At 51.1% G+C, this 26,123-nt stretch overlaps 1 protein-coding gene across 1 annotated transcript in view; it reads right to left on the reverse strand.

Annotated features, from left to right (window-relative positions):
* Positions 1–6,318: 6,318 nt before the first annotated feature.
* The window catches only part of VSTM2L (V-set and transmembrane domain containing 2 like), a 57,701-nt gene continuing 37,896 nt past the window's right edge, over positions 6,319–26,123 (reverse strand). The window contains exons 3-4 of the mRNA XM_081948131.1: positions 21,676–21,726; positions 6,319–7,375 (exon numbers count right to left, since the gene is read on the reverse strand). Of these exons, the coding sequence (XP_081804257.1) occupies positions 7,043–7,375; positions 21,676–21,726 (384 nt within the window). The 3' untranslated portion in view covers positions 6,319–7,042. The remainder of the gene's footprint in view (positions 7,376–21,675; positions 21,727–26,123) is intronic.

Below are 26,123 nucleotides of genomic sequence, written 5' to 3' on the forward strand. Positions count from 1 at the left end.
TTTCGTCCTCCCCAGGCTCCTATAAAGCCTCTGGAGCCTGGGGAGGGCGAAAAAAGCATGTAAAAATGGGGGGGGTCATTCCTGTTGTGCGCGCATGCGCACTGGGGGGGTCACGTATTGCATTATGGGTGTGGCACGCCCGCACACGGCCCCCATGCGCTCCCCCCACTTGTGGCACGCGAGCCAAAAAAGGTTCTCCATCGCTGTCCTAGATTCTTGTGCATAATAAGCAGAAAGAAGGAATAAATCAGTTTAATTGGATCTTCAGGGCTGGTTCTGGTCTTCTGCACCTGGCTGGGATCCACCCTGATGGATCAAGCAGTTACAAGCGACAGGAGTATATTTTGGGAATTGCAACGCCAGGCCTCCCAGGTGAGCCAGGCAGGAAACAGGACGACAGGAAGCTCATTCTACTTTTATGTAAGGCTGCCGTGGGCCGAATCTTGCCCTCTGGGAAGCACAAATCTCCCCCTGTCCCTTTGACAGCCTGAGAAGTGAGGGAGGGTCTTTCTCTGCCCGTTAGGCTGCCACGGGCTACGTCCCCTCTTAGTTGATCATTCCCCAGGCAGCCTCTCTTTCCCGCAATCCACCCGCCTCTTCTGCTGTGTATGGGTCTCTGCAGGCAACTGAAACAATTCCTCCTTGAGAAAAAGTGAGCTGTGGCAGAATACCAGAGTTGGAAGGGACCACGGAGGCCTTCTAGTCCAGCCCTCTGCTCGAACAAGAGACCCTCTGCCATTCTGGATAAATGGCTGTCCAGTCTCTTCTCTAAAATCTCCAGGGATGGAGCATTTACAATTTCTGGAGGCAAGCAGTTCCACTGGTTCATTGTCCTCACTATTAGGAAGTTTCTCCTTGTTCCAGGTTGCTTCTCTCCTTGATTAGTTTCCACCCATGGCTTCTTGTCCTGCCTTCAGGGCCCTTGGAGAATAAGTTGAGCCCCTCCTCTCTGGGGCAGCCCCTCAAATACTGAAAGACTGCTACCATGTCCCCTGTAGTTCCCCTCTTCATTAGTCTCAGTCTCATCGTTAGATAAGGATTTAGGACCCACCTTATCCAAGCTGACTGGGTCTGACCTGGGGAGGCCATATAATGGACCCAAATGCAGTGAGATGGACTAGAAGACCTCCAGGGTCCCTTCCAGATTCCTATTCCATTCTATTCCTATTCTATATTCTGTTCTGTTCTGTTCCTTATTCTATTTCTATTCTATTCATAATTTTCTATATTCTGTTCTATTTTGTTCTGTTCTGTTCTATTCCTTATTCTATTCCGTTCCGTTCCATTCAGTTCTGCTCTTTTCATTTTCTATGTTCTGTTCTGTTCTGTGTTATTCTATTCTTATTCCTATTCCATTTCCGACATTTTCCTAGCCCTCCCCCCTCCTTATCCATCTTCCAGAAAGCCCTCTCCCCACCCCCACCCCCCCAAAAAAACCCATTTCGTGTCCAGGCAGGCTTTTAATTTATGTTTTCTTGGGGATATCGATGGATGTTGTTGTGTTTTGGTTTTTTCCATCCATGAGGGTTGGGCTTCTGGTTCCTCTCTTCCCCATTTTCATTAGCTTGGCTGGCCATATCGATTTTTGTTTTACGGTGCTATCTCTGTCCACTGCCTGGAAGGGGGGGAGGAAGCAAAGGGGTGTATTAATTAATAGAAAGTGCCTTTGCAGAGCAGGAGCCGGACTTAAAGGGGCCTCAACCTTACAGGGGCCAAAGCATCAGATCTACACCCAAAGAAGCCCAGGGTGCCCACACAAACATTCTTTTGCACTGTTGTTATTTTCACGGGATGCCATTAGGACCCCCACGGTGCCCCCCCTCTCCCTCCCTGGTGGCCCCCTCTGCTTTCCTCTCCTTTGGCATCATGGAACTACATCATTTGAAGCAACCCAAGGTGTGTTGTTTATGCAGTGTCAAGACACACATGGTGTCAGGCCTGGAGCCCTCTTTTCTTTGGGGTCTTTGTCCTGCCACCCTTTCTATACTTCTACCATGCATTTTCTATGGTGGGGAAACGGGAGGGGGGATTGTACGGAGTTAGATAATATGTAGCCATAACAACATTCTTTCTAGAAAGCCAAGGTCATCCTTTGTCTTTGCACCTGACCGGATCTGGATGGGGGTGGAAGCTGCCAGCGTGGCAGTGGGAGATTGGACCCTGGGATGGGCTTGTGGGTGTGGGGGCAAGATCTTGAACTTTCAACTGGGTGGGGAAAACCTGGAAGCTTTCAGATTTGGCTTTTCCCAGGTGTGCCAACGTGGCTCTCTTCATAAATGGGAACTTTGAGGAATCCTTTGCCTCGGACTCTGATTTAAGTTTGGATGCTGATTGGGACCCAGACACCTGGTGTCACTCTGGCCTTGACGCATAGCTGCTGCTTTTGGGGACTGAAGGACCCTCCCAATGTGGAGGGGGGAAGGGTCTTAAGCTCCACTCCTTTGGCAAAACAGAGGAAAGTTTGTGATGCTCAAAGATCCAGCAAACCGGACTAAAATTCAGGGGAGAATCTGGAGCCGTTCACTTTCTGCAAATGCTTTAAACTCAACATTTTTTTTCCGAATGGAAGTGTGGAGCTTCTCTTCCATCAGTCATTGCAGAGATACAGAACGTCTGTCTTCAGGAAAAGGAGAAGAAAACATGACTGGAGGAAAAATCTGAAATTGAGATCAGTCACCTCCTTTTTACATCCTCTCAGTGGTTTCTTCCATTATACGCCAAAAGTATTCTGGGTTTTAACCGATGTGACACTTATTATGCTTGAGTGCAGAAAATTCTTGCCTATCCTGAAAGCAGACAGATTGGTTTAGCCTCCTTGCCCCTATTATCCTTGGATTCTGCATATTCAATTGAAGATCTTGTAGGAAATTAGCACCCATCCCTCTCCCAGAAAAATGAAATATTTAAAGGGCAAAATGTTTCCCCTAAAAGGAGACCCAGACACTCACCTCCCTCACCTTTGTCCATGGGCCATTAAGGCCTGAGCCGGTCTATTCTACATAACAAACATCTTCCTCCTTCAGGCAGAGCCATAATAGGAATCCCAATGCCCTTTCATTACATCATCACCCAGCAAGAATCAACCAAGCTTGGGACTCAGCACAGCCTACAGAGTTGCCCCTGCAGGGCCCCATGGGTGCCTGACAGCCAATCAGCTCAAATTCGAAAGCCCAGAGAGGCCGTAAAACCGAGGCACTCTCAGCATCTCTGCCCCTTTTTTCTTGGCCCAACCTCTTCAAGCCATGTGATCCTGGCCACCATTAAACCATCTTTCCAAGCAGCCATCATGTTCCCGGTGTCTTTTCCCCCACTTGAAACTGAGCCCAGAAGGACATTTCCTACAACAATCTATTGGTTTAAAGAAGAACAAACCCTTTTTTGGGGGGGGGGGAACAGCCCAGGGCAGAGAGCTGTACTTTCTGCAGCCCCACCTGGTCTGGCTGGGAATGATTTGAGTCACAGCTGAATAATTTACTGGAAAGGTTCCACCAGCTCCCCTTGGCTTAAGAAAGTTCAAAACATCCTTAAAGGTCCATCTCATCCTGGGCAGCCTATTTTTGAACTATTAGACGGTGCAGGATAATAAAAATAAGGACAAATAGGCTGAAAAACAGCTTCTATCCCAGAGCAGTAACTGTATTGAATTCTATTATGTAAAGGTAAAGGTTCCTCTCACACACCTGTGCTCGTGGTTCCTGACTCTAGGGGGCGGTGCTCATCTCCGTTTCAAAGCCAAAGCACCAGTGCTGTCCGAAGACATCTCTGTGGTCATGTGGCTGGCAGGACTCAACACCCGAAGGTGCACGGAACGTTGTTCCCACCAAAGGTGGTTCCTATTTTTCTACTTGCATTTTTTACACGCTTTCGAACTGCTAGGTTGGCAGAAGCTGAGACAAGTAACGGGAGCTCACTCCGTTATGCTAGGGATTTGAACTACCGAACTGCTGACCTTTCTGATTGACAAGCTCAGGGTCTTAGCCCCTGAGCCATCGCATCCCCCTACTGAGCAATATTAGTGCAATATCAGGGGTTTTAAATTCAATTGTCTAGATAGAATGTGAAGGATGTGTGTTTGTGTTTTATTTTTATAGTTATAATGTGCACATTTAATTTTGTTGTACAAGGTGCAATGACAATAAAGTAAACTAACTAACTAACTTGGCTATGCATCTCTGTTCCACCTCCCATTAGGACGTTGAAAAATGAAATTTACCTCTGTTAGCATTTCGCAGTCTTGGCTACTTGAAGAAGGGGGTGGTGGACTTCAACTCCCAGAATCCCCCCAGCCCAGCAAATGAATTGTGGGAGTTGAAGTCTGCCACTCTTCAAATCACCAAGCTGGAAAAACATTGATTTTGTGCTTTCCCCTATTCGATGTGTGAGTTTAGATCTCTTTTTTCAGATTAGATTAACAGGGTTGGAAGGGACCTTGCAGGTCATCTAGTCCAACCCTCCACCCAAGCAGGACACCCTACAACATTCCTGACAGATGGCAGTCCAGTCTCTTCTTGAAAGCCTCCAGGGATGAAGCTCCCACAACTTCTCTTCCATCAGTTGATGGTTCTCACTGTCAGGAGATTTCTCCTTGTTTCCAGGTTGAATCTCTCCTTGGTCAGTTTCCATTGATTATTCCTTGTCTGGCCTTCAGGGGCTTTGGAAAATAGCTTGACCCTTTCCTCTCTGTGGCAGCCCCTCAAATATTGGAAGATGCTCTCCTGTCTCCCCATGTCCTTCTCTTCCCTAGACCAGCCATGCCCAGTTCCTGCAACCGTTCTTCGTATGTTTTAGCCTCCAGTCCCCTCATCATCCTGGTTGCTCTTCTCTGCACTTTTTCTAGTGTTTCAACATCTTTTTCATACTGTGGTGACCGAAACTGGATCCACTACTCTAGGTGTGGCCTTACTAAGGCTTTGTAGGGTGGTATTAGTACCTCCCTTGATCTTGACTGTATCCCTCTGTTAATGCAATTTAGGATTGTGTTGGCTTTTTTGGCTGCTGCTACCCAAGGCTGTTACATGTTGAGTCTTCGCCTTACACACTTGAGACCAGATTTTTCCGTTGCTAAGCAAGGCAGATATTCAGAGAGCCGGGCCATATTTGATGAGCTCTTTTTTTGCCCTGGTTGTTCGGGAAATCTGAGTTCCTGCATAGCCTTGGCTTGTCAGCTGAGAAAGCGACAAAGGGTAATCACATGAACCCCCCCCCCAAAGGAACAATGGTCCCTGGAACATGTCCAGAGTGCTTCCAGGTGCCCATTCGCCACCCTGCCTCTTGACGTTGATTTTGCAGGGCTCCCGAAGGGGCAGCGCCAAGGGCTTGGGAGGTTTCAGGAGAAAAGGAGACCACAAAGCGATCTCCACTTTAAAGATCTCTTTTATTCATTTCAGCTAGTCACAAACTACTTCACACAGTGCCAGGGTGCTTTGTAGCCTGCCAGCTGCCCCCTTCCCTCCCCCCGCCCCACCAGCTTCCATGCTTAACAGCCAGTGCAGCATTTTGGGGTGGTCCCTCGGGTGGATGTTCTCCTGGCCTGCGGGGGGGGGGGGGGGTGTTGTCTGCCTGCCTTATAAAAGGTTGAATCCAAGTGTATTTGCTTCAGGAAACAACCACCATTAAATCACAGTTCCCCAATCTTAGTATCTTTAAGACAGGTGGACTTCAACTCCCAGAATTCTGGGAGTTGAAGTCCACCCTGATATAGACATACTCCCCCCCCCCAATAGAAATATGTACACAGGTGCAGCAGGGAGGAAGAAGAGGGGGGCTGATAGAATCAAACTAACCATGATTGTCTGTTGGGGGGTCAGCCCTTCCTGGTTGTCAGTAAACCTTGCCTTCTCTGCTGCCCCTCCCCAGTTGCCAGAAAGAGATCCCCCCCCCTCATAAAGCCAGGCAAAAGTACCCCAAGCTTCCTTAAGACTTCCTTAAAGAAGGGAGGGAATCCACTGAACCCCTCAATGGTCTTTCTCACCCCCAAGAAATATGTGCAAGAAGGGCAGAGGGTCCCCAGATCGCACCTTCTAAAAGGAGGGAGGTTTCCCCCCCAAGGCTTTGCTCTTTGCAGCCATGCTGGGGACCCCCACCCCCAAATAGAAGCAAACCTCAAATCTGAGCTTCTGAAACCCCCAAATAGAGGTGAACCCCAAATCTGAGCTTCTGAAACGGTGTCTCCCGGTAGTTTGGGTCTTTTTTTGTAAAAACCAATAAAATAAACCCTTGGAATACAAAGCAGTCCTGAAAACATGAACCCCCCACCCCAGAAAGAGAAAACACCCCCCTCGCCCCCGCCCATATTTTCGTCCCCCCCTCCCTCCCTTGTCTGAAACATCCCTCCTCCAGGGAACCGGGAGCTTCCCAGGTGTAATTCTCTCTCTTTCTCTTTTGGAATAGAAACACGGCACAGGTATATTAATCATAATCCTCATAAGATGGGAAGAAGCATAAATATTCCTTTTTTAAGAAGAAAAGAAAAAAGCACAAGCAATGCGGAAACGCCGAGGCTCTAGGGCTGAGCTCACACAACATGCTTCCAACCCTCCCCGCAGTGGGGCCAGAGAAATACTCCGGACTCTCCCCGGGGCAGCAGGCGCGCACAAGACACGGAGCGACGGAAATTCTAAGGAAGCCGAAAACCAACGAGCGTGTTGTGTGAATGCAGCCGGGATGAAGCCCCCCGTCCCCGCAGAAGAGGGCCCGGGGCGGGGGGAGGGCTGGGGGCGCCTTCCCAGCCCTCAGACCTCCCCCTCCCCTCATTTTTGCCCACCCACCACCCCGCCCGAAGTCTCTTGGTTTCCTGTTTGGCTCCGGCGGGGCGCCCCCCAACCCGCGTCCCCCCGAGCTCGGGGATGTGGGCCAGGGGCTTATTTATAGGAGAGCCGTTGCGCCAGTTCAGTTGCGAGCGATCCTCCGCAGCCAGTTCGTGGTTGCCGCTGCGGACGAGCGGGTCGCGGTCCAGGGCAGGGGGCGGCGGGGATGGAGACCCTCTCCCTGCGGGGCGCGGCTCAGGCGGTCCGGTCCGGGCTCCGGGGGTGGGCGGGGGTCTCTAGCGGGCGCAGGCGGGGGCTTCGTCCAGCGAGCGCTTCTTCAGCTCCTTGGCCAGGCGGGGCGGGTGGGGCGGGCGGGGGGCGGCCGGCCTGCCGCGCTCGGGGGTCTGCCCGGCGGCCAGGAGCAGGAGCTGCGTGTCTTGCGGGGGGCGGCCGGCGGCCGGGGGGGCGCTGTCCTCGGCTTCCACCCGCAGGTACGCCTTGGCCTTGTGGTGCCGCGCCTGCCGGTCGCTGAAGTCGATCACGCGGCACTCGTAGGTCCCTTCGTCTGCCGGCTTGACCCGCGAGAGGCGCAGCTTGTGCGAGATGTTGCTGCCCGCCACCTTCACCACCTGCGGGCACAGAGAGCAGAGCAGAAGGGTCGAGGGTGGGCGCTAGGGACGGGGGTTGGGATAGATGACCTCCCAGATCCCCTCCACCGCCTGCTATGATCCTAAGGCAGAGGTCCCCCCCCCATCCCTCCCTGGGGTTTGCTGTGCTCGGGTGCTGCCTGGCAGGGAGACGGGCAGCAAAGAAATAGAAATGAAGAAGAACAACCATAACAACCACAACAACAAGGCCCATTTGGGTGACCACTTGGGTGCCCAGAACCAGAGCTTAGGCAGGAAGTTGGGGGATGAAGCTGCTCACCTACCGGCAAAGAAAGGAAAACAGAAAATCCCTCCCTCCCTCCTCCCCCCCCCTCTCTCTCTCTGTGAGAGAGAGAGAAAGGGCCTCCCTTGACAGGCTGGGATAGATGACCTCCAAGGCCCCTTCCATCCCTATTCTTTTTTTAAAATAGTTTTTTATTGAACATTTTCAAGTTTAAAAAAACTACAAGGAAAAAAGGGAAAAAAGGAAAAAAACAAGAAAAAATACAGAAACAAGTACGAACAGATTAAAACATAAAGAGCATGACAATATAATATAATTTTACGGCTTCCCGTATCGGTATGCATATTCTGCTTTTGTAGCTGCCATCCCTATCCTATGATCCTAAGAAGAGCCTGTTTGATCCAGCGGTTAAGATGCCGGGCTAGAAACCAGGTGGCGGTGAATTCCAGTTCCGCCCTCAGCACCACTTTGGGCCAGCCACCAGGGGCTGGTGAGTTCCAGTTCTGCCTTAGCCCTAGAAAACCGCTGGGTGACTTTGGGCCAGTCCCTCTCTCCCAGCCCGGCCCACCTCACAGGGATGTTGTTGTACTAGGGCAGAATAGGAGGAGTGAAGACACAGCTACCCTGGGGCCAAGCAAAAAGGAAAAAAAGTGGGGGGGGGAGGGAAAATTCCGTGTTTTGGGCATTTGGCTTTGAAGAGAATCCGAAGGAAGGAAATTCCATGACTCACGTGTGACTTTCCCCAGAATTGTGTCACCTTCTTTTTCTCTCTTTTGCAAAGTGATATTTATGGATCCCCGTGACTCAGGCGTGAGGGCCCTACACAAACAAACACACACACAACACACACACACCTCAGAAGGAAGCCTGGCACACGCAGTGGGGTGGGGGAGGATTGACTGGGGAATGAGCAGGGCTGATTTTAAGCCTCCTTTAAGCATTCATACAGGGGGGGCGGGGGGGGGGGCGAATGTAGACATCATTAAAAAAAATATTGTCCAATCAGCCAAACCGGCGTCTCTCCTGGTCCCCCCAGGCTGGCTGGCTTGTTTGTTTTCGTTTTTGTTTGTTTGTTTTATTGGATTTATATGCCGCCCTTCTCCCAAAGGACTCAGGGCGGCGTACAACATTAAAAAAAACAACACATATCACGAAAGTTAAAAAGAAATTAGATACATATCCAAAAAACAAACCCAATTAATAGGACAACAACATTTTAAAAATGAGATAAAATTAACAGGCCAGGCCGGCTTGCTGGAAAAGCCAACTTTTTGCAAGCTACCTTCACGCCCAAAATACCTGCCAACATGCACAGAACTGGCCTCATTGTGCAAAACGACAACCTTGCAAACCTCACCAGCTCTGCACGATCCAGGAACATTTGGGGAGGGGGGGCAGGGGGGGTCAGAGCAGAGGAAAAGGCACAGATGTCCACATTTGGTCTGCAGCTTCCTGGCATAGAAACAGTGGGGGGAGATGATGTTTATCTCTTTAAGCTGCCAAATTAGGGGTGTTTGCAAGGCACACACACACACACACCTCAAAAAAATCAAGGTAGTGCCGTATGGATTGTTTGTGTGCAGCCTAAGGACACCCCTGGCTGCCATGAGCTACCAGACCAGCCACCATTATGTCAGAAAGTTGGCTTTTCTGTGCAATGTATCCCACACGTTAGACCAACGACGGTCACCTTAGCACATAGAACATAGAATAACAGGGTTGGAAAGAGCCTTAGAGGTCTTCTAGTCCAACCCCCAACTTATACCACTCGGGACAAGTGGCTGCCTAGCCTCTTCGTCAAACCTCCAGTGTCAGAGCGCCAACAAGTTCCGGAGGCAAGCTATTCTCAACCACAGAATAACAAAGGGGCCTTGGAGGCCTTCTAGTCCAACCCCTGCTCCAACAGGAGGCCTGATACCATTGTGGACAAGGGGCTGTCCAGTCACCCTTTAAAAATCCCACTGTTGAAGCACCCACAACTTCTGGAACATTGGACACAGCAATAAAGGAGAATATTTGTAGCTCAGGGTTGAAATGAGGGGTCTTTGGTGCTCTCTGAGCCTTGTTTCCTTACAAACATGTCATTACCCAACTAAGTAACGTTATCAGGGCTAGAAGGGAGGGGGGTTTGCAGAGCAAGAAGGAGAAGAAACAGGAGGAGGAGAACTGGGGGGTCCCTGGTGCTCTCTGAGCTTGGGTGTTTCCTTGCAGACGTTTCATGACCCAGCTAGGGAACATCATCAGTGCTACCTAGTTAGGGTAATGAAAGGTCTGCAAGAGAAAAAAAAAGCAAGCTCAGAGAGCTCCAAGGGCCCCACATAGAACAACAGAGTTAGAAGGGACCTTGGAGGTCTTCTAGTCCAACCCGCTGCACAGGCAGGAGGAGCCTCTATATACCATTTTTAGACAAATGTTTGTCCATTCTCTTTTGAAAGCCTCCAGTGTTGGAGCACCCACAACTTCTGGAAGCCTCCCTGTTGGGAAATTTCGCCTTACTCAGAATCACAGCATAACAGCGTTGGAAGGGACCTTGGAGGTCCTCTAGTCCAACCCCCTGCTCCAGCAGGAGACCCTATACGGTTTGAGACAAGTGGCTATCCAGTCTCCTTAAAAACCTCCAGGGATGGAGAACAAAACTCACTGAACTGGAGAAAAGGCCAGAGACAGCCCTCTGTCTGCACCCCCCACCCCAACCAGCCTTTTCCCCCTCCCCTTGGCCCACTCCCCTCCCCCCAGTTCCTATCCATCAAGGAGGCCTGGAGGGGGGAGCCTCCCTCAGGCAGGGCACTGGAGTCCATATCTGTGGCTCACATGAGCTAATTAGCTTTCCTAGCAAATGGTTTTGCTGTTGGAATTTATCACCTAATGAAATTTAAGACTTGCTCACTAGCTGCAGATGCTGTTCTGGGGCCAGGTTCCATAAATCAGGTTTATTACCCACCCCGAAGCCACAGCCTCTCTTGCCCATAATCACAGCGGGTGGGAAGGGTCCCCACCGCCTTTCTGTAGGCTGAGATGTTCCCTCGTTTAAAGAGTGGGCCAAGGTCACAGGCAAAAGCCCCTTCCTACAAAGGACCAGGGAGGAAGAGGAAGGCCAAACGGAGGAGGAGGCTCAGAAAAGAGGCAGAATTTCTGGGAAGCCTTTGGGAATGGCCAAGCCACCCTTCAGGGCTCTGTTCCCAACCCCCAACCCCCAATTTGTTTTCCAATACCAGTAGCTCTGTTGAAGTCTTGGACTTCCTCAAGCTGGGGGGCAATTGTGGCTGGCTTGGGAATTCTGGGAGCTGAAGTCCTTACCTAGTAAGGTGTCACACTTAGGTAGGAAAAATCAAATGCACAGGTATAGGTACCTGGCTCAACAGTAGCAACTTAGAGAAGGATCTTGGCGTCCTACCTAATGGACGATCAGTTAAGTGTGAGCCTGCCGTGTGCTGCAACTGCCAAAAAAGCCAATGCAATTCTAGGCTGCATTTACAGAAGGAGAGACCAAGATCACGTGAAGGGTTAATACCACTTTATAAGGCCTTGTTAATGTCCGGCCCGAAAGCCCTCTTTTCTTTTGCAACTTTGGCCTGCCACACTTTCTATTATTTTGCTATGCATTTTCTATGGTGGGGAAATGGGAGGGGGGATTGTACGGAGGTAGATGACATGCAGCCATAACAACATTCTTTCTAGAAAGCCAAGGTCATCCTTTGTCTCTGCACCTGACCGGAACTGGATGGGTGGAAGCTGCCCGCATGGCAGGGGAAGATTGGACCCCTGGGATGGACTTGTGGGGGTGGGGGCAAGATCTTGAGCTTTCAACTGGGGGTGGGGGAAACGGGGAAGCTTTCAGATTCAGGTTTCCCCAGATGTGCCAACATGGCTCCCTTAATAAATTGGAACTTTGAGGAATCCTTTGCCTCGGACTCTGATTTAATTTTGGATGCTATTTGGAACCGCGACCGTTGGAATCTGGCATCCAGTTCTGGTCACCACAATACAAAAAAGATGCTGAGACTCAGCTCAGCGACCACAGGCATTCGCTTAATAACCATCATGAAATAATGGTCATAACATGGGGTGCGATTCTTTAGGGCCACAATGGACAGCAGAAGTCTCCCTGTCCCTTGTCATAAGACACGGTCATAAAACTGGGCCTCACTCGAGTTACAACTGTAGTGTCTTATGATGTCAATTCTTGTCCCAGGTTTGGTCATAAGCTGAGGAACGCCCCTAACCCATTTTATTCCTCCGTGCTTTTTAATAAGATTCTAGCAAACTCCCACTGTTAAATACGAGCCAGTTGTGTGCGCCAGGAGCCAAAAAGGCCAACACAATCCTCAGTTGCATGAACAGAGGGATACAATCAAGATCAGGTGGGGTACTAATACCACTCTATAAAGCCTTAGTAAGGCCACACTTGGAATCCTGCATCCAGTTTTGGTCACCACACTATAAAAAAGATGTGGAGACTTTAGAAAGAGTGCAGAGAGGAGCAACCAGGAGGATGAGAGGACTGGAGCAGTGTTGGGATTCAAAAAAATTTACTACCGGTTTTCTGTGCCTGGCAGGGGAAGGATACTGCAAAATCCCATTCCCTCCCCACTCTCAAAATTTCCAGACTGGAGGCTAAAACATATGAAGAAAGGTTGCAGGACTTGAGTGTGTTACTGAAAAGAAGGACCAGGGGTGACATGAGAGCATTCTCCCAATATTTAAGGGGCTGCCACAAGGAAGAGGGGTCAACTATTCTCCAAAGCATGAGAAGGCAGGAGCAACAGATGGAAACTAATCAAGGAGAGAAGCAACCTGGAACTAAGGAGAAACTTCCCAACAGAGAGGACAATTCACCGTTGGAACAGAAGTTGCCTCCAGAAGTTGTGGGTGCTCCATCACGGGAGGGTTTCAAGAAGAGACTGGACATCACTTGTCTGAAATGGTATATGGTTTCTGCTTGAGCAAGAGGCTGGACTAGAAGACCTCTGGGGTTGCCTTCCAACTCTATTATTCTGTTTTGTTATTGTGTTACTCTTCTATGATCGTGTGCAATTGTCTATCCATCCCATGAAGCCCAAAGGAAGTCTAGAACGGTATAGGATCTCCTGCCACAGGAATGGGTTGGACTAGAAGACCTCCAAGGTCCCTTCCAACCCCATCGTTCCATATTCTATGCCGCCCCCTCCCTGTTCCCCAAACTGCCATTTGCCCCAAGAGCAGCTGGACTCCTCGGACGGAGTCCTTTCGGCCATAGGAGCACCTGGGAAGCTGGACTGGTCAGTTCCCAGCTGGCCTTTGGCCGCAAATCTTCTCTCTGGTTCTTTTTACTGCCTGGTCCCTCCAGAGCTCCATTTCAGTCACGGAAGGCTCAGGAATCTTCTTTACGGGACCCCGGAGTCCTTTCCAAGGAAGTTGGCACAAAGCTTCATTTCGCCCTTGGCCAGGATTTATGGGCTCCTCTCCCCAAAGGCGACCCTGGAGGGGCCCTCTCCTGGGGGCAGCAGCCCCATTTCTGAATCGTCAGCGCATGAACCCCTCGGAGGGGAGAAACGGCTGAGGCTGCAGGTGGATGCCCACCGCTCACCCCACAGGGGTCCCTCCCCCAATCTGGAGATGCAATGCTCCTCCTCTCTCCCTCTCCTGGAAACTGGCTCTGGCTTCAGAAGCAGAAAACGGGGGCTTCAAAAGCCCCCCCCCAAGTGGGTTTGCTTCCATCCTCGCAGAATACAGGTAGTCCTTGACCTACAATCGTTTGTTTAGTGACCGTTCCAAGTCACAACGGCACTGAAAAAAGTGATTTAGGACTGTTTTTCCACCCTTACGACCGTCGCATTGCAACACTCCCAGGGTCAGGGGATCAAAATTTGGATGCTTGGCAATATGATTCATATTTATGACGGTCACAATGTCCCTGTGTGTGTGTGTGTGTGTCACATGATCCCATTTTGTGATATTCTGAGGAGCAAAATCCATGGGGGAAGCCAGATTCACTTAACAACCATGTGACTAACTTAATTCGCTGCAGTGATTCATTTAACAACTGTGGCAAGAAAGGTGCCAAAATGGAGCAAAACTCCTTTAACAAACACCTCGCTTAGCAACAGCTCAACCATGATTGTTAAGTCTGTGCAGAACAACAGAGTTGGAAGGGGCCTTAGAGGTCATCTAGTCCAACCCCCTGCTCAAGGCAGGAGACCTCATTCCATCACTGTCAAATGTTTGCCTCATCTTTTTTTGGAGGAGGGGGGTTGGAATCTGATGGAGCACTCACAACTTCACACCTGGCATTAATCTTGTGGCGTTTATTTAATGTAGAAAAGATGGGGAGACTCTAGAAAGAGTGCAGAGAAGAGCAACAAAGATGATTAGGGGACTGGAGACTAAAACATATGAAGAACGGTTGCAGGAACTGGGTATGTTTAGCTTAAGAGAAAGAAGGACTAGGGGAGACATGATAGCAGTGTTCCAATATCTCAGGAGTTGCCACAAAGAAGAGGGAGTCAAGCTATTCTCCAAGGCACCTGAGGGTAGAACAAGAAGCAATGGGTGGAAACTAATCAAGGAGAGAAGCAACTTAGAACTGAGGAGAAACTTCCTGACAGTTAGAACAATGAATCAGTGGAACAGAAGTTGCCTCCAGAAGTTGTGAATGCCCCAACACTGGAAGTCTTTAAGAAGATGTTGGAGAGCTATTTGTCTGGAACGGTATAGGGTTTCCTGCCTAGGCAGGGGGTTGGACTAGAAGACCTCCAAGGTCCCTTCCATCTCTGTTATTCTATGTAATTCTATGTAATCTGGGCCTGATTAGCTGGTATTAAAATAACATGTCAGAAACAAAGCGCTCTTAAAATATTCTTCTATATTTATCCTGGGCAGAAAATCCGCTGCTGAAATGAGCTGGAAAATAATTGCAAAAGCTTTCAGGGCCCCTCCTTGTCGGAGTAGTTAGTATAGCACGGAGGGAGCCTTGAGAAGGCAGGTGCAACGTGTATTTCCTTAACTAATTAGCTGACTCCCTTCCTGTGAGTTTCTCTGGCTCAAAATCTGCGAAGGGGACGAGAAGAAGGAAACCAGGATGCAAACCACGGGCCTTGCGAAATAGCCACAGATTCAGCCACAGATATTGCCTTAGTTCTCCTTATAAGACAAGGCAGCCTCGGACCTTACCACAGGGCCCTCAACCTTGGCTATTTGAAGATGGATGGACTTCAACCCCCAGAATTCCCCGGCACTAATGCGTACCTTTTGATGTGTATCCCCCTTGTGGCCTACTTACTCTCTTGCAATCCCTTTCTCTGCAATCTCTCCCCTCTAGGGGGTTGGAGAGAAAAAACAGGCGTGGCTGGCTGGGAATTCTGGGAGTTGAAGTCCACCCATCTTCAAGTGGCCGTGTCTCAGCCTCTTTATCGTTTGCTTGCTATCGGCTGCCGTAGAAACGGGGAGGGAGGGGGCTTCGGTATTTGGGGGGGGAATCGTGCTGGAAGAGACATCTCGGGACAAGGAGGGAGTTTTGCTTCTCACCATCTTCTGCACATGCTGAATGGACTTATTTAGGTCTGACCAAGGTCAACCGTCTCTGCACCCCATTGACACCGCTCTCTCCCGCAGTGCCTAATCAGGTGCCCATCATCCCCTGCCCAGGGAAGAACCTTCTCCCCCTGAGACTCTCACAAGAGGCCGATTCAGCCAGTCCTGAGAAATAAATTTCCAGGTTTTTGGTCCGGCCTGATCGTGGCTAGCTAAGCTTGTCTGGCTCCATAAAGATGAAAGATGGGTCATTTTTGTGAGTCTCTCGTCCATCTGTTTTTCTTCTTCTTCTTCTTCTTCTTCTTCTTCTTCTTCTTCTTCTTCTTCTTCTTCTTCTTCTTCTTCTTCTTCTTCTTCTTCTTCCTCTTCCTCTTCTTCTTCTTCTTCTCAGAACCAGGAGAAGGTCCTCAAAGTTCATGGCCCCCAAGGAGCCCAAGCTTCTGTCCCCAAAGGTGGTCACCCTTCCCTGCCTCCAAGGACGTGTTTTGGATGGTGCCACCTTGAAGTGTGAAAACAGCAGCCAGCATCATTTCTTTCCCCTTTTAAGGTGGCTGAAGATTCTGGGGTTTTTGTTGCTTCAGGTCAGGTTTCTCAGCCTTGGCCATTTGATGATGGGTGGACTTCAACTCCCAGAATTCCCCAGCCAGCCACACCGGGTGGGTATGGCATTCTGGGAGTTGAAGTCCACTCAACTTCTGGGAGGGCCATGGAGGACAAATTCTGCTTTAACCAAGAGCTGAAGCAAACTCTGGTTTGGAATGAAGCAAAGTTATAGCAGGTTCTCATCCTTGGACACTTAAGGGTGGGTGGACTTCAGCTCCCAGAGTTCCCCCAGCTGGTCAAGCTGGAGGAGGAGAAGCCGGCCCAAACTGGCTGGGGAATTCTGGGAATTGAAGTCCACCCACCTTTAAATGGCCAAGGATGAGAAACATTGCTTTAAGCAAGAACTCTACTTTGGAATGAACCAAAGTTGGTCAGATGCTGGGCGCAGAGCAACTGAGAACCTCCAGATTTTGCTGTTCTCTGTGAATGTTGTTGCTGGGGTCTAATTTTACTTCCACCCTTCTTTTTCCTGGACTCAGCAATGGTCCTCCTGCCTTGATTGATGGCTCCCTTCCCTTCTCCGAGACTTTGGCATCTTGGCTGGGGAATTGTGGGAGCTGAAGTCCACCTTGCTTCAGGTTGCCAAGGTGGAGAAACGCTGCCCTGAGTTCTGAGGCTGGCTTGCCTAACAGGGAGAGCCAACGTGACACTTAGGCAATGCTTTAGAGACTAAGGAGGCTGAATTTCACGTGAAATGTTATAGGATCTCCTGCTTGAGAAGGGGGTTGGACTAGAAGACCTCCAAGGCCCCTTCCAAGTCTGTATTCTATTATTCTGCTAAGGCTTTCCCTCCCAATTGAAGTTCCCTGTGGGGCCAAGGACTGGGTTGGCAGGGAATTCCAGGGGATTTTGGAAGAACAGGTTGGGGAAGACTGGCCTAGAATATTCCATGCCACACAATAGTTGTCTTTTCTAGGGAAATACAAGATGAGAAACGCTATTCCAATATATCTAGAGCCAGTTTGGCCTGGTGATTTAGGCACCAGGCTAGAAAGTAAGAGGCTATGAGTTCAAATCCTGCCTTAAAAGTTCAAATCTGGCTGGGTGATTTTGGGCCAATCAACAGGAGACAGTGAGTTCTAGTCCTGCCTTAGGCATGAAAGCTGGTTGGGTGACTTTGGACCAATCACCAGGAGACGGTGAATTCTAGTCCCGCTTTAGGCATGACTTTGGGCCAATCTCTCTTTCTCTCTCTCTCACCCCAACCAACCTCACATGATTGTTGTTGTGGGGAAAACAGGACGAAAAACGTCTTTTGGATACATTTTCCACCTTGAGTTATTTGTAAAAATAATAAAGGCAGGATACAAACTAACAAACAAACAGATAAATAAACTCCAAATAAACCAGGCAAATTGTCCTCCGAGCGGGACTTCAGTTCTTCATTTGGTAAGAACTAAGGCCCAGCCTCCTGAATTCCTGAGGGGCAACAAAATCTCAGAGCATGCATTATGCAAATGGCACAATTTGCATCGCGAATTAATCATGCTTGCTTCGACAAATGGGGTTCTAAGCAGGCGGCCAAATCTGGGCAGGACCCGGTGGGAGGGCTCCCACCCCAACAATGCTGTGTCCAGGGGGGGGCGGGTGTTGCGTGGCATTCCTGCCACACACAGCCCCATCCATCCGAGCAAAGGGAGGACAAAGCAGAACAGGAGACCTTGGCACACGGGATTTATTTCTGGCGCTGCCCTTGCTCTGCCAACAGCCGCGACAGCTGTGGATACAGCTGGGCCCTGAATCTGGCTCTCCAGGAAAGGTGAAACGCCCAATCATGTGGTTGCATCAGTCCTTCTCAGCGGTGAAATCCAGCAGGTTCTCTGACCCGTCCTGGAGAACCGGTAGCGGAAATTTTGAGTAGTTCGGAGAACCAGCAAATATCACCTCTGGCTGTCCTCTGAGTGGGGAAGGAATGGGGATTTTGCAGTATCCTTCCCCCTGCCACGCCCACCAAGCCACGCCCACAGAACCGGTAGCTTTAAAAAATGGAATTTCATCCCTGGTCCTGCTGTGGTGAAAGAGGCTGCAGCCAGCAGGAAGCAGAAAGCAGCCACTGACAGGAGCCAGGCATTGTCTGAGCTGAAGAAAAGAGAGGTTGGCCCCCCTCCCCGAACTAAAGGGGATCTGCCACAATTCGCCACGGCCCACTCACCACGGGGCAAGAGTTACCCTAATATCAAGGAAACGGCGGAAAGGAATAATGAAAGAAGGGGTAGAAAAGAAGGGACAGAACGAAATGTGAAAGGCAAAAATTAAAATAAATTTTTTTAGTGGTTTTAAATCATTAAATGGAATTGTTAAATTGTCCCTCGAGGAGGTGGCCATGGGGAGCGGTCCCATTCCCCAGCAAAGAGCCCAAAGGCAGCATCTGCTCGGGGTTAAGGACAGAGGGTCTGCCAGGAGAAAGGGGCCAATTGGAACCACTTCAGAAGAGGCCCCTGGTGCTCCCTGAGCTGGGTGGTTTTCTTGCAAATGTTTCAAGACCCAACTAGGGAACACCATTAGTTCTAGAAGCCAAAGCGGTTTGCGAGGAGGAGGGGAGAGAAGAGGAGGAAGAGGAGCAGGAGGAAGAGCAAGAGCAAGAGGAGGAGGAGGATGGGGAGGAGGAAGATGGCTATGGGGTCCTTGGTGCTCTCTGAGCTTGATGGTTTTTTTGGAGACCTTTAATGACCCAACTAGGTAACATCATCAGTGCTACTAAGGAGTGCAGTTTGCTGTCAGTTGTATGTTTGGTGGCTTGCCCTGTCACTGTTGGTGGGGGTGGTCTTGGGGGTCTTTGGCTGGGCTGCTTACTGTTCCCTTGTTTGCGGTGCCTTGATTTGGGTCTGGTTTGCTACTTGAGGCTGGCTCTGATCTTAATCTTGGAGTGACATTTCTGCTCATCCGGGTGCCGGTTGCCAGTGTGGGTGGGTGTTTTGATCTTTCCGTTCCCTTGCTGGCTTGTTGGTTGCCTGTTTTGCACAGGTACGTAGTGAACGGTGTGTAGAAATGTTAATATATATTCCAAGACCGCGTACGATATGCCATACGCTGAATAAATGGAATAAATCTCTGAATTGAAAGGAGGAAGACACAATGAATTGGACAAATAGGGGAAAAAAACCTCTAACGACACTGTGTGTGTGTGTGTGTGTATGTGCGTGTTGGAAAAACCCACGCCCCACTGGGAGCCCGCAGTGCCTCTGATCGCGCGGGAGCTGAACAAACCTCCTTTAAGCCCCGTTTCATCTGAGCCACGGGAGACGCGGATCCCGCGTGGTCTTTGGAGTCAGGAAGGGCTGCACTCAGCCGCTTCCGTGGCTTGAAAGAGGCACTTCAGAGGCTTCCCCGCGCGGGGGAGAAAAAGAGAGAGAAGCTGAAGGCGGAAGGGCGCCGGCTGGGGCTTGAAGTCGCTCCGCGTGGAATAAACCTCAGAAATTAGACTCCGCTGGGCCGGCAGTTCCGAGAGACCGGGGAGCCGTGGGAAGCCGAAGTCCTGCAGGCTCGGATAGCTCTTTCCCACCCCACCCGCTTAAATCTGCCCCCCCCCACAAGATCCCTTGAGGGGGAAAGGGATATTCAGCCTTTACAGAAGCCCCCGAGACTTCCAGCAGGAGTCTGGAGTGAGGGGGCCCCTGGAGAGCACGTCACCGCCCCCGCCCGCCCGCCCCCAATCTGCTGGAGAAAGTCCCCCCCCCACGCTTTCCGGAGCCAGCACTTAAGTTGGGGAGGGGGCAACCAGAAAGGGCGAGCAGCCGTGAGGGTGTTACCTAATTGGGTTAATACCAAAGGTGCTTTTCCCCCCAAAAGGCAGCTGGATTTCGTTTTTCTCCTGGAAGGCGTTTCACTCCTCCTCCAAGAAGCTTCTTCCTTCTGACTAAATGGTGGAGGGTGGAAGGATTGGTACTCCTTGCAGCCACCACTGGTCCTTAGCGGAGTGAAGGTGGCTGTTTTAGCTCTCTGAGAACCATTTGAAGACAGAATAAGAGAGTTGGAAGGGAGCCGGACTTGAAGAAGCTCCTTGGATGAGAAGTGAAACGTCTTTAAGGAAAAGACAAGAAAAAAGTCCAGTTGCTTTTATAAAAGGACCCTTGGGACAATCTTGACCTCTGGAGGACTGAGAACCTCTGCCCACATCTGGTTAATTAGGGTCATGATGAAAGGTCTGCAGGAAAACAGCCAAGCTCAGAGAGCACCAAGGACCCCTCAGTCTTCCTCCTCTTCCTGCAAACCCCACACTCCCTTCTGGCACTGATGATGTTCCCTAGTTGGGTCATGAAATGTCTGCAAGAAAAAGACTATGCTCAGAGAGCAGCAGAGACCCCACGTTCAACCTTGAGCTACAAATATTTTTCTTTACTGTGCTTAAAGGTGCCCCAGGGTCTTCCTGCCTATCCCCCACTCCCGAGGGTACGACCCACTATTTGGGTCCAGAGCAATCTTGGGGGCTCCAGAGGGGTCCCAAGGGAGGCTTAACCCTTCTCTTTTCTAGCACTGAGGATGTTTCCTAGTTGGGTCATGAAACGTCTGTAAGAAATCCATCAGGCTCAGAGAGCACCAAGGACCCCACAGTCGTCGTTGTCCTCCCCTCCCCTCCCCCCTCCCCCTCCTCTTCCCCGCAAACTCCCCTCCCTTTCAGCACTGAGGATGTTCCCTAGTTGGGTCATGAAACGCCTCCAAGAAAACCACCCAGCTCCAAAAGCCCGAACGACCCCAGAGTCCTTCCCCCCCTCCTCTCCCCCCCCCCGCAAACCTCCCTCCCTTCTGGCACTGGGGATGTTATCTACCGTAGTTTGGGTGATGAAGAGGCTGCAGGAAGCCCACCCAGCTGAGCGAGCACCCAGGGCCGCTCCCTGACATTTCACCTGGGTTAGAAACGTTACCAAGATCCACATCCCGAGAGCGCAGCCTCGTTGATGGGAAAGAAATCCGTCCGTGGACCGGTAGATTCCCTCGGCTTTACAGCCGCTCGCGATCTGATCTACGGTTTGGCCTGGGACCCCCGCAGTCCCGCCGAGGGGAGGGGGCGCTGGAGACCCCACCCATTCGGCGGATTCTGCCGGGTGGGGCTGCGAATCCTATTCAGGGGGGCTAAGCATCCAGAGAGGCTGAGAAACGCGTCTCGTTTCACCCGTTTAATCACCCGGCAGCCTCAAGGCCATCTGTCAAGGCAGCGCCAAGCGGTCCGGGCGCTGAATAGGGCGGGTGGTGGTGGTCCAGGCCCTCGAGGACCCCCCCCCCCCACTCTCCCCTCCCCGAGACGCTGCGCGAGAAGGATCGCTTGGCAGTCCCGGGAGTCTGTAAATCTTCCCCCGTCAGAATCAATGAGCTGAATTAACGGCCGGCGCCCATCATTTGTATAATCTTTATTGTCATTGTACTAAAATACAACGAAATTTGAGCTCCAAAGAGCGATTCCTCAATCCAGAGAGGAGCCGAGGGCGCCCACTCCCCTGCCGGAGAATGCCAAGGGTGAGGCGAGCAGACGCCCAGCCGGAGGGGAGGGGGGGAAGGTCCCGGAGAGGGATCCCTCCTGGGGGCGCAAGGGGTGGATGGGCGATTCCAGAGGGAGGGCGAGCAGGGGCAGAAACTCCCCCTGTGCCCCCCTCCAGGGAGAAAAGGTGGGAGGGGTGGCAGAGGGGGAGGGCGCTTGCAGGAAGGACGTTGGGGAGGGGCCGCGCTTGAAAAGCGCAAACAGCTTTTTCTCTAGTCCTGCCCAACCCCCGTTGGAAGTGGCTGAGAATTTGTGGCGCATAAGCTCCAGACCCCCCCCCTTTCCTTTCCCGTTCTCCGCCCCCTCCCCCGTTCTCCCCCACCCCACCCCAAGAAAAACCCCTTTGGCCTCAGCCCGGCGCCCGACGGTGCCCGAGAGGGAGGGCAGCCGCTGCGGCGTCTTGATTTAAAGCCTTCCCAAAAAAGTCATTATGGGGGGGACAAACAAACTCACGCTTATTTTCGTGGCGTCCTTCCCGATTTCTTCCTGCGGAGATGCTTTTAGCTGTGGGAAGGGGGGAAGAGAAGAGAGAGAAGGGAGAAGCCGTTAGTTCAGCTTGGAGAAAGCCCATCAAACCTCTTGGCCTTTAAAGAGGAGGGGGAGAGAGGGTCGCCCAGCCCTGCAAGCTGAGTGGGTCTGGGAGCAGAGGGAGGGGGGTAGGCGGGTGGGGTGAAGCCCAGGCCTCCCAGTCGTTTTTGCAATGTTTCCAGGACTCAACTGGTTCTAAGGACGGCCTGCCCAGCAGGGAGGAAGAGCAGAAGAGCTGAGTTGGAAGGGACGTTGGGGGTCTTCCGATCCAACACCCAACAGGGTCTTTTTAACACCCTGCAGGAAGGAGAGGGGGCGAGGGGGAGAGCTGTGGCTGAGGGAGTGCGGAATCTTGACTTGGCCCAGCTTAATTTCTCTGGATGGGGAGCAAAGGGCTGCACTGGGAGTATCAGGCCTGCAGCCCTCTTTTCTTTGGGGTCTTTGGCCTGACACACTTTCTATTCTTCTACCATGCTTTTTTTATGGTGGGAAAATGGGAGGGGGGATTGTATGGAGTTAGATGATATGTAGCCATAACAACATTCCTTTCTAGAAAGCCAAGGTCATCCTTTCTCTCTGCACCTGACCGGAACTGGATGGGTGGAAGCTGCCAGCATGGCAGGGGAAGATTGGACCATGGGATGGACTTGGGGGTGTATGGAAGATCTTGAACTTTCAACTGGGGGTGGGGGAAATGGGGAAGCTTTCAGATTCAGGTTTTCCCAGATGGGCCAACATGGCTCTCTTCATCAATTGGAACTTTGAGGAATGTTTTGCCTCCAACTCTGATTTAATTTTGGATGCTGTTTGGGACCCTGACAGGGGGCTGGGTTCAATTGTAAAGCCCCACCTGGCATGGGGGCCAGGCTACCTACCAATTGCCCTTGTCCCATTACATCATCCACCCACCCACCCCCTGGTCAAGATACGAAGGCGTGTGCAGACTCCGTGAGGTAGACCAGGGGCCAGCAACCCATGGCTCTATAGCCACGCGTGGCTCTTTCGTCCCTCTGCTGTGGCTCCCTGTGGCCAGTCAGCACCACAATTTTGAGAGGAGCTTCCGGTTTGGGGGGAGGGGGAAGCAGGGTGCGCCAGGAGGAGACTCTATGGCAAGGGGCGGGCTTTCCGGTCAGCTCCACAATGGATGGGGCTTTCAGGTAGGACAGGTAGAGGGGAAAAGACGCTACTGGTCAGCTCTAGAATTGAACGGGAGGCTTCCGGTTAGGACCTCTGTGGCTCTTTGAGTGCTTAAGGTTGCCGACCCCTGAGGCAGAATAATAGGTTCGGAAGGGACCTTGGAGGTTCTCTAGTCTAGCCCAAGAAATGCTCAAGAAATCCTATACCATTTCAGAATAACAGAATAACGGAAGGGACCTTGTAGGTCATCTAGTCCAACCCCCCCCCCACCCAAGCAGGAGGCCCTACACCATTCCTGACAGAGGGCAGTCCAGCCCCTTCTTGAAAGCCTCCAGGGATGGAGCTCCCATATCTTCTGGTGGCAGGTCATTCCACTTATTCTGACTATCAGGGAATCTCCCCTTAGTTCCAGGATGCCTCTCTCCCTGATTAGTTTCCATCCGTTGCTCCTTGTCTTGCCTTCTGGTGCTTTGGAGAATAGCTTGACCCCTCCTCTCTGTGACAGCCTCTTGTGACAAAGCCAGAACAGTTGGGGACCACAGGCTCAACTGCTTTTAATGGTGCAATCAGCCCAGAGTCTCCCCACAGTGAGATGGATGGCAATCAAATGTAATGAATAAAACCATTAAGGACAGCGCCTGCTTCTCTCTTCGCCAAGACTGGCGATGCCAGGCTGCTCTGGCCATTCCCATCGTTCCTTCTTCCTCTCCCTCCATCACACAAGAAAGTGAAGGATGGAGAGGGAGAACTTTATTGCCGGTGTTTGTTCTCCCAGCTGGCTGTTCAGTTTCTGAACGTTTCATCACCAGACTAGCTACCATCATCAGTTGAAGGGACTTGTTTCAGTTCTCTTCTGCTCTGGTGTGGTCAGTTGGTCACGTGCCCCAGAGGTCATGCCAGGTGGGGGGTCGTCTGGTGGTGAGGCCCCTCTGGATGGAGGGTCATGAGAGTCGGCTGGGGGTCATCGCCTTCATTGGTTGGTCGCTCAATTGATCTGGATGCTTATAGACTTGTAGGCTGGTTGCAGATCAATATGTTTATTGATTGACCTGTCCATTGAATACCAGGCTTTGAGGAATTCACGTGTGTGGTGTGTAGTGGCATGACCAATAATGTTTGTTCGGTCCCGGTTGAACTGGCGTTGTTTGGTGTCGATGTCAGCTGAGATCAGGGGTATCAGGAAGAACCTTCCCATAATCCTATCTTTGTTGTTGTTAGTTGCAAAGTCATGTCCGATCCATTGCAACCTCACGGACAACGTTCCTCCAGGCCTTCCTGTCCTCTACCATCCTCTGGAGTCCATGGAAGCTCAGGCCGACTGCTTCGGTGACTCCATCCAGCCATCCTCCTTCTCTGTCGTCCCCTTCTTCTTCTTTTGCCCTCCGTCGTTCCCAGCATTAGGCTCTTCTCCAGGGAGTCCTTCCTTCTCCTTAGGTCTTTGAGTTTCCTCTTTAGGATCCGGCCTTCTAAAGAGCAGTCAGGGTTCATCTCCTCTAGGACTGACCGGTTGGATGGCCTTGCAGTCCAAGGGACTCAATGCAGGAGTCTTCTTCTCCAGCACCATCCTTCAAAGGCCTCCATTCTTTGGTGCTCAGCCTTCCTTATGGTCCAACTTTCACAGCCATCCATTGCACCTGGGGAAACCAGAACCTTGACTATGCACACTTTTGTTGGCAGGGTGATGTCTCTGCTTTTTAGTAGGCTATCTGGATTTGCCCACAATCCCATAGCTGCATCTAATGATTGGGCTTTATAAGCCACGAACATGGGATCGTCTGGAATTATTTCTAATTTTGGGGCGTGGTTAGATCTGTCATTTGCACAACTGTTAATCCTCGATGCACGATCAAAAATCACGAGTCCACCCTTCCCAAGGAGCTACTGTTCTGCCAAGGGGCTCCTGGAGCATGGGGCCCTGTTCCCTTTCTCCTGGCCCTCACCCACTTGGGTGAGAAGCATGAGCTCCTTGGGGGGCCATGAACTTTGAGGACCTTCTCTTGGTTCTGAGAAGAAGAAGAAGAACCACCGATGGACGAGAGACTCACAAAAATGACCCATCTTTCATCTTTATGGAGCCAGACAAGCTTAGCTAGCCATGATCAGGCCGGACTAAAAACCTGGAAATTTATTTCTCAGGACTCGCCTGGCTGAATCGGCCTCTTGTGAGAGTCTCAGTGGGAGAAGGTTCTTCCCTGGGCAGGGGATGATGGGCACTTGAGGGCAGGACAAGAAGCAATGGGTGGAAACTTATCAAGGAGAGAAGCAACCTGGAATTAAGGAGGAATGTCCTGACAGTTAGAACAATTAACCGGTGGAATGGCTTTTGCCTCCGGAGGTTGTAAGTGCTTCATCACTGGAGGTTTTAAAGAAGAAATGATGGCACACCGATGGCACGGGTGCGCATTTGCACGTAAATTGGACTGCGCATGCGCAAAACATTTAAAAAATGAATAAATAAATAAATTTGTGCAATGAAAATTGTTCTGCTCATGCGCAGAACTGAAAATCAAGATGTGGCCGCTGTAGGAGAACGGTTCCAGCGGCCCAGGCCGCTAAGTTACTACCATTTCAACCGAACCGGTCCGAACCAGTAGGAACCCACCTCTGGTGACATCATCAAAAGTCGGACGCTTATGGCAACTGGCTCGTATTTATGACGGTTTCAGCTTCCTGGGGTGACAGGATCTCCTTTTGCGACCTTCCGACGAGCAGAGTGAGCGGGGAATGCAGATTCACTTAGCCATCGTGTTTCTAATTTAAGAACTGCAGCGATCCACTTAACAACCGTGGCAAGCAAGGTCGTAAAGTGGAGCAAAACTCACTTAGCAAAGGTCCCACTTAGCAGTATAAATGCGGGGTTCAGTTGTGGTCGTACCTTGAGAAACTAGGGAATGTCCCTTCGAGTCTCCTTCCGCAACCCCTTCTTCCTTTATCATGTTTATTGGCCGCCCATCTGACCCCGAGGGAAGGATGGGGAACCTTTTCAACACCCGGTGCTCACACGGAAACGCACCTCCATGGGAGAACACGCGAGAGAGTGCCGGATGCCGGAGCACCAGAAACCCAAAGATCAGCTGGCCGGCCCACAGATGCCTGTCTTTTCTCTGTTGGCTGATTTTTGGGCCGTTTTCAGGCCACTTTCTGGCGCCTGTGATGACCACATGGGCGCCAGAAACTAGAAGAGCAGCTGGCAATGGGACGCATGCCCCCACAGAGAGGGCTCTTCATGCCACCTC

The sequence above is a fragment of the Natrix helvetica genome (genome assembly GCF_964273705.1).
Source record: "Natrix helvetica genome assembly, chromosome: 3".
In the NCBI taxonomy this organism is placed as follows: Eukaryota; Metazoa; Chordata; class Lepidosauria; order Squamata; family Natricidae; genus Natrix; species Natrix helvetica.